Source organism: Pipistrellus hanaki (genome assembly GCF_964339955.1).
Source record: "Pipistrellus hanaki genome assembly, chromosome: 3".
Lineage (NCBI taxonomy): Eukaryota > Metazoa > Chordata > Mammalia > Chiroptera > Vespertilionidae > Pipistrellus > Pipistrellus hanaki.
This window is the reverse complement of record NC_140505.1, coordinates 157,296,374-157,311,332: the sequence shown is the minus strand read 5'-3', so window position 1 is coordinate 157,311,332 and position 14,959 is coordinate 157,296,374. Positions and strand designations below refer to the sequence as shown.

General features: G+C 35.1%; 1 protein-coding gene across 1 annotated transcript in view; it reads right to left on the bottom strand.

Moving 5' to 3' along the window:
- Positions 1–14,959, bottom strand: part of ITPR2 (inositol 1,4,5-trisphosphate receptor type 2) — a 416,442-nt gene that overhangs the window by 68,849 nt on the left and 332,634 nt on the right. The window contains exons 48-49 of the mRNA XM_084877146.1: positions 12,957–13,082; positions 5,544–5,719 (exon numbers count right to left, since the gene is read on the bottom strand). Of these exons, the coding sequence (XP_084733272.1) occupies positions 5,544–5,719; positions 12,957–13,082 (302 nt within the window). The remainder of the gene's footprint in view (positions 1–5,543; positions 5,720–12,956; positions 13,083–14,959) is intronic.

The following is a 14,959-nucleotide window of genomic DNA, read 5'->3' as shown; positions in this document are numbered from 1 at the left end:
ATTGTATGTTGTGAAGATAGCCAAATAAAATCAACAACATAGCAACTAAAAAGTTCAAACCTTTTCTAAATCTCCTCCCTGCTACTTAGTTATCCTCTTAATAATCAATGTTATCAATTCTTTCACTAACTTGCTAACAATATAAATAATGTCCAATAGTCTTACTTCAATATGTAGTGTTTCATTTATTACATCTTCATAGATCATTATTGAAAAGAGCTACAGTGGAACAGATGTCTTTATATTCACTAGCCAAGACCAAGTTTAATATTATATGAAGTCAGTATTTTAAAAACTGAGAAACTATATACAAGGTGCTGATATAAATTTAGCATTTGACAATAAACATCATGAAAATGGTGAAAAGTAGATGTCTGAATGATGTAATGATATTTGGTGCTTTACTCTTTCAATTGTTTTGACTGACTATCATTTACATTTATATTGATTAGCCCATTATGTTCATCAATATAAAACAGAAATAAGAAATTCTATAAAATATAGTTAAAAATTAGAATTCTGACTTTTCGGAAGGATGAATGATATGCTTAAGACAAATTATTTATATTTTGTTTCCAGATCTCTACTTTCCTAAAATGAATCATAAAACAATTATGCAGGAAAAAGTATTTATTTATAAGCTCTTCACACTGAGGAAAGTAATGCATTGAATTCAAATTCTCAAAAGAGCAATACATTTCAGTTCTCAATGCAAAAGCAAGAAATGTCTCTTTTCTAACTAAAAAGGGTCTCTGCTACTTCTGCATAAAAAATAAAGGTTTGTCTTTTACGTTTTCAGATTTTTTTTTATTAGTCTGGACTGAGGGTTAGACATTGATGGATGTATCCCTGTTCTCTAGATGAAGCCATGAAGTGCGGTGGAGTGGATGCTGGCGGTGGCACCCACCTATTTCTGTAGAGACCAGAAACATAGAAATTATTGTCTTTTGAAGTGTTCATAACAAGGCAAAATAAATGCAAGAATAAATGGGTAGGAAAGAAGTTGAACTCTGGTTTTCCCCACACCATGACCTTAAAATGTATACATTTTAAAAATAAAATCTATCCGTCTTTTTAGAAAAAATTTTCTAGGAAAGCTTCACGCAGAGAATGAAGAAATTGCAGAGATATTCTCCCTTCTCATGTCATGACATACACTGAGTGGCTAGATTATTATGATCTCTGAATGTATAATAATCTGGCCACTCTGTGTGTGTGTGTGTGTGTGTGTGTGTGTGTGTGTGTGTGTGTGTATATATTAGAGGCCCAGTGCATGAATTTGTGCATGGGTGGGGTCCGGCCAGTCTGGCCAGGGGGAGGGGACATGGGTGATTGGCCTGCCTGCCTGTTGGTTGAACTCCTGGTGGAGGGGACAAATTTGCATATTAGCCTTTTATTATATAGGATATACACTGAGTGGCCCGATTATTATGTGTTCAGAGATCAAAATAATCTGGCCACTCAGTGTACTTGCTGTTGTGTGATCAGTCCTTCATTTGTCAACACCATTACATAACAATCCCTGCTTCTATGGCAAGGGCAACCAATCATGGAGGTTGAGCGAACTGGGCCAGGAAATTGATGTCTTTGCAGGACTTTAACACTGCCGTCCACTGAAAAGACCCTGCGTGGGAAGCTGGGCCACCTGGGTTCCAGCCTTGGCTCTGTCACTAAATACTTTGCTGAACCCTCCTGGTTTTAATAGGACACTGCATACTCATTTCTAAAATGAAATGCGTAGCTGCGAATAAGCCTTAAGGTGCCTCATAGCTCTAGAATTATTTGTGATGTCCTTTCAACTTTACTATTTTATGTAATTGCAGAAATGGATAACTGCCTTTATATTATCCTTGGCATCTTATTTGGTTCTATGTCCCTGATCAGAAATTCTATCCCCACCTTACATTGTTCCTATGGGAAAACATGACCTATATTCCAGGAATAAATTATTACCAAAAAAAAAAGACTGTCTACTATTTATTGAGAAGTTAAATTGAATTGTTTTGGACTATATTGCCATATTTCCATCAACCTTCAAAAATGAGATGATGTGATTAAAACAATCTCCATTTCAGTGACATTATATCTTAGGCAGGATAAGTTTCTAAGGTTAAAGTCTAAGGCAAAATTTTCATGTAGTGAAAATCAGCCTGGAAATCTTCTAAATTTCCAACTAACAGTGCAGTAAACAAGGGTGGTATAAGTTTGTTCTTTTACTAAACTTGACAGATACTACCTTTCCCCAAGCACTGCAGCAGTTTTCTGTTTCTGCAACTGATATTAGAAGTTAGAAATATTCAGTGACCATACTATATGAGAAATAGTGTGATAGTGTGTGTGTGTGTGTGTGTGTGTGTGTGTGTGTGTGTGAGAGAGAGAGAGAGAGAGAGAGAGAGAGAGAGAGAGAGAGAGAGAGGGAGAAAGAGAGATAAGAGAGAGAGAAGATATGACAGTTTTGATTCAGAATATATAACTGAATTTATTTATGTTAAATGAACACATAGAACCTTATAGATTAGCAGTATCATGAGCCTTCCCAGGAAACTGTAAGTAACTATGGGCATGACACTATTAAATTTCGACACTGGGGCATTAATAGATAGTTGTCTGCTAACCTCCAATTTGCTTTACCTCTCTGCAAAAATGGTGAGACCAAGTCCAAGAATAAGGGAACACTTCTACATTACAAATAATTGTGAGAAAGGAAATGGTTTATAAATGCCATTAAATAAATTACACATTTCTAGACACTCCTAAAAAGAAAAAAACGTGGTATATAATGAGTGTTTAGAAGATATTCAAAGATCTTTCACAGGTATTTACTATATTATTATTTATTATTAAAAATATCTAAAATAGAAACAATACAAATTAATGAAATGGTTAAACACATTATGTAACAACTATAAGACTAGAAATATTATCCTATTAAAATGAGACTTAAAATACTAACAGTACTAAAAAATTAACTGATCCCAAATTTACAAGATGTGTTTATATTTGCAAAAATAAAATGTTAATTTCCATTATCAATGACTAAAAATGTAACATAGGGAATGGGAAGAAAACTGTACTGGCTTATAAGATATACTTTATGACAGAGAAAAACATTTGAATCTTTTGAAACATCTCAAATACTGAGATGGCTCCTGTGACAAGATAGAGAAATTATTAATAGTTGCAATTTAAACAAGACTTCAATTTCTAGAAACAAGCAGATAAAAATGAGATATAATAATAGAAACTGATAATACAAAATTATCAGCTTAGAACATAGATCCAGGTTCTTTCCTCCCACTTGATTCCTCTTCCAACAAAGGGACTTTCTGCATTTGCTCAACACTCTGAAAGCCACGGAGTCCATAAACAACTCGTGGACCAAACTACAAACACTCTTACGATCACAATAGCAACGTTTTACAATTAAACTGTATTCCATATACTAGGCGCTTGGTAAATAGCGGGCTTTATTGCTATGATTTCATTACTACTGTTAATTATTCTTTTCACCTTCACACTCCTTATCTCCTTACATACTATTCCTGAAGCTTCTGGGAGACGAGACCCTCGTCCTCTACTTCTTGGTGTGTTCGGTGACTATTATATAAGAGGCCCATGAATGTTTGCTAGTTTTGGCCTAACTCAACGTGGCTATGATTTCACTTTATGAAACTTGGACTTTTCTCTCTTAGATTAATGTCTTATTCAGGACCAGTTACCTCTTTATAAATATTATTTGCTCCTTCAAGTAATTTGGTTCAACGGTTAATGGTTTATTTATTTATTTGTTTGTTTGTTTGTTTATTTATTTACTTGAGGCCTGATGCATGAAATTCATGCAAGGAGCTCGGCCCCCACAGCTGCAGAGGCTGCCTCTAGCTCGACCGACCCCACAGCTTTGTCCGGAAAGTTGTCCAGAAGGTTGTCTGGTCTAATTAGCATATTATGCTTTTATTATTATAGATTTATTTATTTATTTTTGACATTATTACAGATGTCTCCCTTTAATGTATTTTAAAAATAATAAAGTCAACACACCAATATGCTTGTAAAAATTTAGATACATCCATGAAGATTCCTTAATTAGCCTGATGGGCAATATTGCAGAAGTAGCTTATTTCCAAAGCACTGAAAGTATAAGTTCAGTTCATGTAAGCAATTTTTTAAATACTTAAGTGCCAGGTATTAAGGTAAAAAAATGGGAGTTGGGAGGAGTGAGGAGGGTAGGATTATATCTATGAATGTGACAACCTCTGCCCTCAAGAAATTTATACAATAATACATTTAGTACTTTACAGAATTCTGTGCTGATAGATCTCTTTGCATGTGTAGTACACTCTCTTTTATTGACAATGATTGAGGAATAATTGGCAATTTGGTTTATGTAATGTTTTAGCTAACTAGAAGCTGTCATATATACCACATGTAATTTTTAAATAATTATATTAAAACCAGAAACAGATTAGCCATACTAGCTCAGCTTCCTAATTCTCAAAATTTTGGCTATTTAATGTATTCATTTTTAATAAATATTTGCTATGTATTTTACGTACAAGGCAGTGTAACTGTATAATACAAAAATAACCTTTCCCTCGTTCATTCACTCACTCCTTCACTAATTTATTTAAGGGATATTTGTTGAATACCAATGATATTCCAAACATTGAATAATTAATTATTATCCTTAAGAACCATTGAATGTAGTAAGGGAGATAATACCTAAATACAGATTATCAGAATATAGGACATTTTGCTAGAAACCCACAATATATAAAAAAAAAATGCTTCAGGTATGCAGCAAACATACTAACAATATTTATTTGTTTACCTGGCCATTAGCTCTTTCATCAGCCTGATGATTTACCTTTTCTCACTATCCCTTCGTAGTGCCCTTGCAGGAAGTTGTCAAGTCCCTGTAAAATTTTCTCTTGGGTACAGCTGCTGTTATTTGGAATAGTACTTTGGCTTACTTATTCTAAACTTACCTAGCTTAAGTTTTGAAATGTGCTTTCTTGTTCTAACACTTTAAAACTTAGTGGAAAAAAATATGAATCTCATCTATGCCTTTCACAAGTTTATAGGTTTTGCTCAGATAAAATGAGCCCAGTTTCATAGTTTTCTCATATAGCAACCCCTTTTTCTTGGTCATTTTATAAAACGTACTCAGTTCTAAAATTCTACTGAATATAATTTAATCTTTCTTAGATGATTTAGAAGTCACTAGGATGTTAAGAGTGGCTCAAAGTCATTTTTGTCAATAGCTGCTGGTATGGGACGCAGAAGGCAATAAAATTGGATTGGATTAAATTGATTGCAGAACTGGGTCATGCCCCAAGGGCTACCTTTGAAAATATATCAAATTTTACTTGTCATTTTTTTTTTTCTTTCTCTCAAAATTAAGAATGTACAAATTAAATTCTGGTTAATTCGGATTCATAATAAATTAGAATTTACTGTGTATACATGAATTCAAGCATGTAGTTGAATTTTTACATTTAGTACACTTTTAATTAATCTATAACAGTACAAAGCAAAATACTTACATTAGCTGCACCAAGAAGTATTAATGTGGGCCCAAGACCTATTGTATATATTGATCTGAGCATTACAGACACAAGAAATGGCCGGATACCCACAGGCTTGGAGAAGAAAAACAGCATGGATGTGCAGATTGCAACTGCTATCCATAGAAGAACTGAGAACAACGGAGAGAGTGTACCTGTGAAATGTGAAAAAAGTTTATTTTTACCAAGAACAAATCTAGAAAATGTTAAAATCTTTGCCGCTGTATTTCATATAACACGTATAGCAAGTCAAGCATGGGACACAATTTCAAAACACCCCATTCTACACACTCTGTGTTTAGAGGAGATTTCTTTGAACACGTGATTCATTACATTTCTTTCCAGAAAGTTTGTGATTAATTTCAGGCCTCTTACATGCTCACTAGTTATGCCCCTTCTATTAACTCTGAGAGTTCTTCATCTTTGTCTCCTACAGGAGTTATATATGCTAAATATTTTGACAGAAGTATCCCATTTGGGAACCTTAATTTAAAAGTTACAATTAATGGCTATTAAATGGACAGCTAAATCGTGTATTTTTCCACTGAACTCCTACTCTGTCAGGTTCTATTATTATCAAGTTTCTATATTATAGATTCCAATAAAGCAGTGGTGGGGAAACTCATTAGTCAACAGAGCCAAATATCAACAGTATAACGACTGAAATTTCTTTTGAGAGCCAAATTTTTTAAACTTAAACTTCTTCTAATGCCACTTCTTCAAAATAAACTCGCCTATGCCATGGTGTTTTGTGGAAGAGCCACACTCAAGGGGCCAAAGAGCCTCATGTGGTTCGCAAGCCATAGTTCTAAAGAATTCAGAATGTAGAATATCAGTCTTTAATAAAATAGATACAAGTTGTAACTTTTAAAACACAGGTGTGTATATATAGATGCATGAATATACATGAATATGTATGAGTATATGTGTTTGAAGGTCAATTCAAGTTCTTAAAAAACTTGTAAGCTATTTAAATAATCAGAAACAAAAATTTTTTTTTTAAATTGCCCAAAAAGATATTTAAAATTTTTTTCTGTTTAAAAAATGTACAAGTTTATACTGACATGTGGATTCAAGGAACCCCCCTCTGAAGATCACGTGGTTTGCAGAAGTAAATTAAGGGGCAACATTCTTGGGCTCATTAGACCAACGCAGAAACCTCAAACATGTGAACAGGCTGATGAAGTCAGAGGGGAAACAACAAAAGGGAGATTTTTCTACTCGTTGCATCTTTTGGCCACACCTCTTTATAATTTATAAAATTAATTTCTGCATCAAAACACCACAGGGCTGTGGTGTGTAGAGCTTTTGTGTTACCATCAAAACCATGGGATTATCTGGACTCCGGCAACGAATTCTGTGTAAGCTTTTAGTTCACAGTGAGTGCTAAAAGATCAAAAGTAGGTAGGAGGATCCTGTTAGACATTAAAAACAAAACAACTCAGATAGCAAACAGCACTGGTTTAGACGTGCTTATTTTTGCAATGTTTGTTCTTATCATGTTATCTCTTATAGCAAGCAATGATGAATGAGAGTTGGGAGGAGAGATTTGATTGCCCTTTCACCAAATTTATGATCTGATAAGATTACTTGGGAGATGAAGAAAGGGGTAAATTGCTATGGAAATCACCTGCAATTCCTGTCCTCTGGCAATACTAACAGAATGGGCACCCAACTCATGTTTATTATGATATTGGCTTGGAAGCACTCTACGTGTACAAAACATAGCCTGACCACCAACTGCCCTGACTTCACAGATCTCAAAGAGCCATGGAGAGAATAATGCCTGCAACTTTCTCTCATGCTTGTCAGGACACCATCAAAACATGAGCTCTGTAAGGGTGAGGACCATTTCTGGGTCTATCCCAGTGCCTGGCATGCAGTTACAGATAAATATTTGTTGACTAAATGAATAAATCAAAATAATCTGTCATCTTGTTTTGAGCAACTAAATCTCCAGTTACAAATTCCCCAAGCTGTGGAGCTTCACTCTAAAACTGCCAACATCTTTATACATTTAACAACTTTTAGCCAGTCATTGCACTCCAGCATAATTTATAAGTAATGATTCAATGTGTTATTCTTATTTAAAGTCTCAGCTTTGACTCTGATAGTCATACTCTGCATTGTCATGAATGCCTGATCACCTAACCACAATTTGACTACTTTTCTCAGATAGTATTTGGCTTGCTGAGATTTCCTTTTGATTAAACAAAAAATTATAACCATACACTTAAAACTGGGCATTTGGTCCCTTTAGTGAAAGAATTCACATATTCAAGGTACATGCTAGATAAATAGCTAAGTATGCTAAATACATGCTAAATATGTATTTGTGAATTAATAAACTTAAAAGTTATATAAAATGGCTATTAATTTATAGTATTGTCAATTAACAATAATTTAAATCATATTTTGTAAGAAGAATCATTGATTTATAGTTGAAGATTTAATGCTAAATATATATATATATATATATATATATATATATATATATATATATATATACCAAAATCCTCTGACAAACCCTTGAGAAGACAATATGGACTATCAAACCAACTTTTACCCAATGAAGATAGGAAGGGGGTCTGTCTTCTCTACTTAGTTTATATTTGTATTGATTTCTATAATAAGCATGTATTGCTTTTATAATGAAAAGAAATTTAGAATGCATTCTATACATTTTTAAATCTTAGAAAGTATAAAGTTTATCCTCTAAAAAGAAGCTTCAAATAGCAAAATTAGAGTCCTCAATTTAATTCACAGAATGGAAATCTCCTGTCTACCTGACACTGACTTGTTGATAGTTTCCTGTACAGAACATGCTGCTTTTTACTTTCCAGTCTCTCTAATCATCGGCCTCCCACATACTAATAGACTCATAAGACTTTTCTGTTTTCTCCACCTCACTGCAATCAGAGTAGACATCCACCCGTAAATCCAAAGGTGGTCTTCACTATTGTGTTTTACTCTTTACTTCATTCCTTCACTAGACCATGAGCTCCTTGAAGAAAGGACAGCTTTGCCAACCTTTGTATCTCCAGGGTGTAGCAGAGTGCCTGGCACATAATGGTTGTAACTAAGGTGAATGAATCAAAATCACCTTGAGAAACGTATTTTCTTTTCTTTCTTTAAAATATATTTTATTGATTTTTTACAGAGAGGAAGGAAGAGAGAAAGAGAGCTAGAAACGTCGATGGGAGAGAAACACTGACCAGCTGCCTCCTGCACACCCCGCACTGGGGATGTGCCTGCAACCAAGGTACATGCCCCTGACCGGAATCGAACCTGGGACCTTTCAGTCCGCAGACTGACACTCTACCACTGAGCCAAACCGGCTTCGGCGAGAAACGTATTTTCTTTAACATAAAATACTTTAGGGGAAAAAGAACTACATCCACATTCAAATATGATGTATTTTTTTTTAAATCACATGCTATCTGATATAAGAAATTTCCTCAACAACAATTTACTCCACTAACGAGCCCACCCTTGCCGAACTGGGCAGGGATGGTAGGCATGGCACTGTTCAACTTCTGAATGGACAGCCAGGCGATTCCCTAGCATCAACAGCTGCTACCTCAGCCACACCCAGCTTAGGCTCACATCTCAACTTCAGCACAGGTTTCTTCTTTGTAGAAACATATGCTAAACAAAGAGACCAATTAACCAAATTAAAAAACAAAACAAAACAAGCCTACAGCCACACACATAAGGCATGGATTCCTAAACAAGTTAAAACAGAGCTCCTAAAGCCTGACAATGAAATATTACCTGCAGATGGGTGGGATGGTGGAGGGCCCTATAACAGTGATCAGCAAACTGCAGCTCGAGAGCCACATTCAGCTCTTTGGCCCCTTGAGTGTGGCTCTTCCACAAAATGCCACGGCCTGGGCAAGTCTATTTTGAAGAAGTGGTGTTAGGAGAAGTTTAAATTTAAAAAATTTGGCTCTCAAAAGAAATTTCAATCATTATACTGTAGATATTTGGCTCTGTTGACTAATGAGTTTGCCGGCCACTGGCCTAACCCGATCTGATCAATAAATATCATCCATTGTTATCATTATGATTAATATTACTATTCTGGTATTAGTAAGGTAACAATTAAAAATGCATCAAGGCCAAAACCGGTTTGGCTCAGAGGATAGAGCATCTGCCTGTGGACTGAAAGGTCCTGGGTTTGATTCCAGTCAAGGGCATGTATCTGGGTTGCGGGCACATCCCCCATCAAAGGTGTGCAAGAGGCAGCTGATCGATGATTCTCATCAGTGCTTCTAACTCCCTATCCCTCTCCTTTCCTCTCTGTAAAAAAAATCAATAAAATATATTTAAAAATAAAAAATAAAAAATGCATCAAGGATTCTACTTTCTCCTAAATGAGTAGATGTCTCGAGGGCTGGCACTGTCCATCACCATTAATATTTCATGTTCAATAGGGGGCAGCAGAGGCTACATACATTGGCTCTAATGTCAAGTAAAAAATACCATGGAATGGAACCCAGAAAAAATTATGTTGTGTATAAAGATTTGTTATCTTCCTATTATTCTTCCAACCCAATCATCCATGTAGACAAGTCTTGGATTGGAACCAGTGAACCCTCTACTCTGCCATCTGCCATATTTTAGCCTCTATGGGTCCACTTCTCTTTCTCTGTCAAATAAAGGTTTGATATTAGATCATTTCCATATCTAAGACTTTATGCTTCTACAAGTCTTACCACCTGTGTGCATATGATACTAATTTATCACTTCAAGATAGACTTCTTTCCTATAAGAGTTCCATTCTTATAGGGTGCCCTCAGCACGAAATGAGATGAAACAGTGAAGAAGAAAGCTGTCCCACTTCCTGTTGTATTTGTACCTTCCCCACAATGGGTGGCCAGATAATTGCTATGTTTGTCATTGCTATTTAACTCACACATCCGCTCCACTGTCAAATATCTTTCCTTTAGCACTGGAATGCCTTCCAAAAGGTAAAACTTTAGTCATGATCATCTTACCTAAATGTTAGAACTTTGATATCTATTATCTTACTGGACCTTTAAAAGAGTAAATTACTCATGGGGTTTTATTTTCCTTCCTGTTCACCTCCAGTTCATCTGCTATAGATTTAAATGAGCGTTGCTCTTATCCTACCATCTCTTTCATTGGGCTTCCCTGTGTAGTAGTAACATTTACCTTCTATCAACATCTACAACAACTAAGGTTTATTGAATGATTTCCAGATACTATTCTAAATGCTTTATTCATAACACCTCATTAAAGACTCACAATAATCCTATGGACAGATTAGATATCTTGGGTATTCTTGTGGTTATTATTCACTGACTAGAGGCCTGGTGGACAAAATTTGTGCACTGAGGTGGGTGGTCCCTCAGCTTGGCCTGCACCCTCTTACAGTCTAGGAGCCTTCGGAGGATGTCTGACTGCTGGCTTAGGCCCACAGGAAAGGCTCCCACCACCGCTGCTACACTAACCAACCATGAGCCCAGCTTCTGGATGAAGGGTACTTCCCCTATGGGAATGCACTGACCGCCAGGGGCCAGCTGCTGTGTTGAGCGGGATTGGACTGAAACCAATCTCCCACTAGGGGTCTCCATTCTCCCACTAGGGGTCCTGGATTGTGAGAGGGTACAGCCAGGCGGAGGGACCCCACTGGTGCACAATTGAGGCCTGGGAGGGACGCAGGAGGTTGGCCAGCTGGGGAGGGACTGTGGAAGGCTCCAGGGCATATCCAGCCTGTCTCACTCAGTCTGATAGGCTGGACTCCAGCAGCAAGCTAACCTACCATTTGGAGCATCTGCCCCCTTGTGGTCAGTGCATGTCATAGTGAGCAGTTGAGTGGCCTAGGCATATCATGAGCATATTACGCATTGATTGGTTGAAAGGACAACTGGACACTTAGCATATTAGGCTTTTATTATATAGGATAACTCATGTTTTCCTCCAACCCATTCTTTCCACACACACTCCAAAGTTATTCACCTGACCATATCCCAAGCCAGTAACAAAGTTTCCCATTCGCTCTTCCAGACTTAAAACAATTTCTACAGTCCCACCCTTTGAAATATTTCTCTTATACTTCCCATTTCATTACTATGAGATAATTTCTCTTGTCTTTGCCTTTGTAAAACCTCATGTAATATTAGTTTAATATTAACTCCACAGTCAGTCATTCATGTAAAGAAGTCCTAGTCTAGAAATGAGAGTTAATCTTTTATTCTGAGATATTATCATATTCTGTCATATTAAATTTTTAAATATATTTCAGATTTCATGTATACTCATTATAAAAACAGAATACTCATTACAAGACACAAAACAAAGAGAAGAAAAATGTAAATTCCACTATTTAAAGTAATCACATGAATATATTTTGGCATAAACTCTTAATTTTCTCATATCAATATATATAAAAGGCTAACTGACCAACTGTACATTCATCTGACTAACCAACCAGCAGTACCTATGATGCACACTGGCAATTTAAAAATAAACATTGACTCGTGCATACACGATATTTGTCCTCATCTCACACGCCTCCCATTTAAATTAATTCAAAGACAGTTTCCCATGATGCCAGCATTTGCAATGATCGTTAATAAATCACAAGGACAAATTCTAGACAGAGTAGGAATATTCCTACCTGAACCTGTTTTTGGACATGGTCAGTTATATATTGCTTTCTCTTGAATTCGAAGAGTGTGTGACATTAAAGTTAAAGTTATAAATACTTTATCACAAGGGAAAATTAGTCAAGCACTCTGAAAATGTTTTTACTCTTAATGTGGTATACAGGGAGATATTAGAATAAGTTTAATCAATTTATCAGTCATTGTTTTTATCAATGTTTTTTTATATCATGCTTTTGTAGTTTTTATATTATGTTTCTGTTGTTATATCATGTTGTTATTATTTATTAATCAATTTATATATTATTTTCATATTCATTTTACTAATTTTCTTTCTTCCCTGACACTTCTATTATAGAGAAAGGGCAAACAGCATCACTAAAATATTTCTTCTAATTAATTTCCTTACAATTTGCACAAATCTGTGCACTGGGCCACTAGTATTTATATAATTGATATGATGATGTATAAAAATGCTTTGGGCAAGAATGGGTAGAAATAACAACTTTCAGTGCTTTATTTATCAATATGTAATATAGCTCTTCTGTTTCTGAGTTTTTTCAAAATAACATTTTTGTTGACCATAGTTTTCTGCCTATGTCACTTACTATAATCCTCTACTTCTAACAACTATAAAAAAATTGATTTAACAAGAATTAAATCATTATTATTTTGAAGCTCTAATTAGCTAAGAACTGCATTGAGAGTGTTATTTTAGAACTTTAAAATATTTATCATTTAAAAAAAGACAAGCACTTGCCTTCATCTCCATCGTCCCCAAATGGGTAGAAGAGAGCAACAGCTAAATTGATGAACACGGCCAAGTTGAAGGAGATGCTCCCCCAGAGAGATATGTGTCTCGAGAACCAGAACAGAGCAGGGTTATCTAGTAAGGAAGACATGCAATGGGATAAAACAGAAAAATAAATTTTGGTTTCCACACATCAACCCTACTGCAATAACATTTTCCTAAATGCATTTTTTGTAAACTAGTCTAAACCATATTTAAATAAACACTTAATATGCCCTATTTTTATAAAGTTGATAATCAATACCATGAAGAAGTTTTCTATTTGATTTCTTCATCATTTAGCCAATTCACAACCAAACCATTGTAGAAGGGTGTGTAATTTTGCAATTGCTAATTATGGATAGGAAAGGTGATTCTGTATTAATTCTCTCTAAGATATCCCTAGAGAAGATTAGGGAAAAGATAGGTTAGCAGCTGCCTGAGGCCACTTTTAATGGAATGGTACACACTGCTATATAATATAGTAAAGCTAATACATTTGTCCCATGCCAATGCCTTAAAGTCAAATAAAAAAACAAAAACAAAACCCTGGCACAGATCTATCTCTGATGAAAACTCCTATGACACAGACACAGTTACCTGAAACTCTGAAACTTAATAGCATGGCATGGTATTACTTCTTGGGAACTAGTGATTTTACAAGAACTGATTGGGTTTGCAATAGCAGAAGAAAGTGAAATATACAATAAGAACTACCCACAAGTGACAATGGCTTTGCTTAATAATTTCAGAAAAGGAACTCTGTATTTGTCATCAGAAAAGAAACAGCAAATGCATCTATTGCATACAATTTACATCAAACAAAAATCTGTGGGGTTTTTTTTCTACCACTCCAAAGTAGTTGAACAGATGAGTAATGCATGTAAGTTTGACCACATGACTTTTCAGGTCTTGTCCATTCTCTAACTTAATATGGAATGAATTGAAGGGGAAAAGCATAAATAAAAATAAAAATACTAAACTTTTCCAACTATTTTCTGTGAATTCCAATATCTGGGATCTGTTGCTTACTGATAAACTAAACTACCCTTAAATACATTGTGTCATCTTCTCTGGGAAGGGAGCATTTCAACACTAGAATAGGCTACAACTAACCATAACGTTAAGTTACTAATGTATCATAAATGGTAACATATGCATCTCCATAATTCGGGATGAAGAGTTCTCACTGTTAAAAGCAGAATATAAAGGTGAAGTTAGAAGAGGATGAAGCAGACATTGGTAATGGATCCATCAAATGAATTAGATCCTATTTATAACCTCACAGTAAGGTGTTTCCAATTTTTTAAAGTAAACCATGTACTGGAAGTTATTTGAAGATTTCTTTTTATAAATGAAAAAATATTTATAAAAAAAAAAAAAAAAAGCTCAGACCCCACAAACATGAGTTCATTACTCAATTTACCTTTTGTCAAAGATAAAAATGGATGTTTTTCTAATTTCTCAAATAAAAACGTCGAGTATTCATATGTATTCTGGACACCCAAAATTTCCTCTGAATTTCATAAGATTCTACCTAGTAAAATGCTATGGGAGATTAATTTCTTTATTTTTTCAAATATTCTGCTAGGAAAGTCTGGCAATGCATGCCGCCACCTTATCTTCAAAGATGGTGTGTCTCAGGCTCCACTCAAATTCAAAACCCATAATCGTTAAAATTCCTAGGACACTAGAATGACAACACAATGCTGAATAGAGATATTGAGGAACATACTCCTGCTTGTCTGGAAAACGTCCCCAAAAGACAAAAAGAAAAAGAACTAATCAAGAGTTTTCTTCTATCTATTTTTGTTGAAAGCCCATGATATTAGTTACGTTGGAAAATGAAATTTTATTTTAAATTCTCAAATTTTTAAATTTGTAGATTGAGTATTTCCAAATAAATGGGAGGCCTGAGAAACTCATTTTTATTTTATTTTAAAATGATAACTATGAGAATACAAGCATCACAC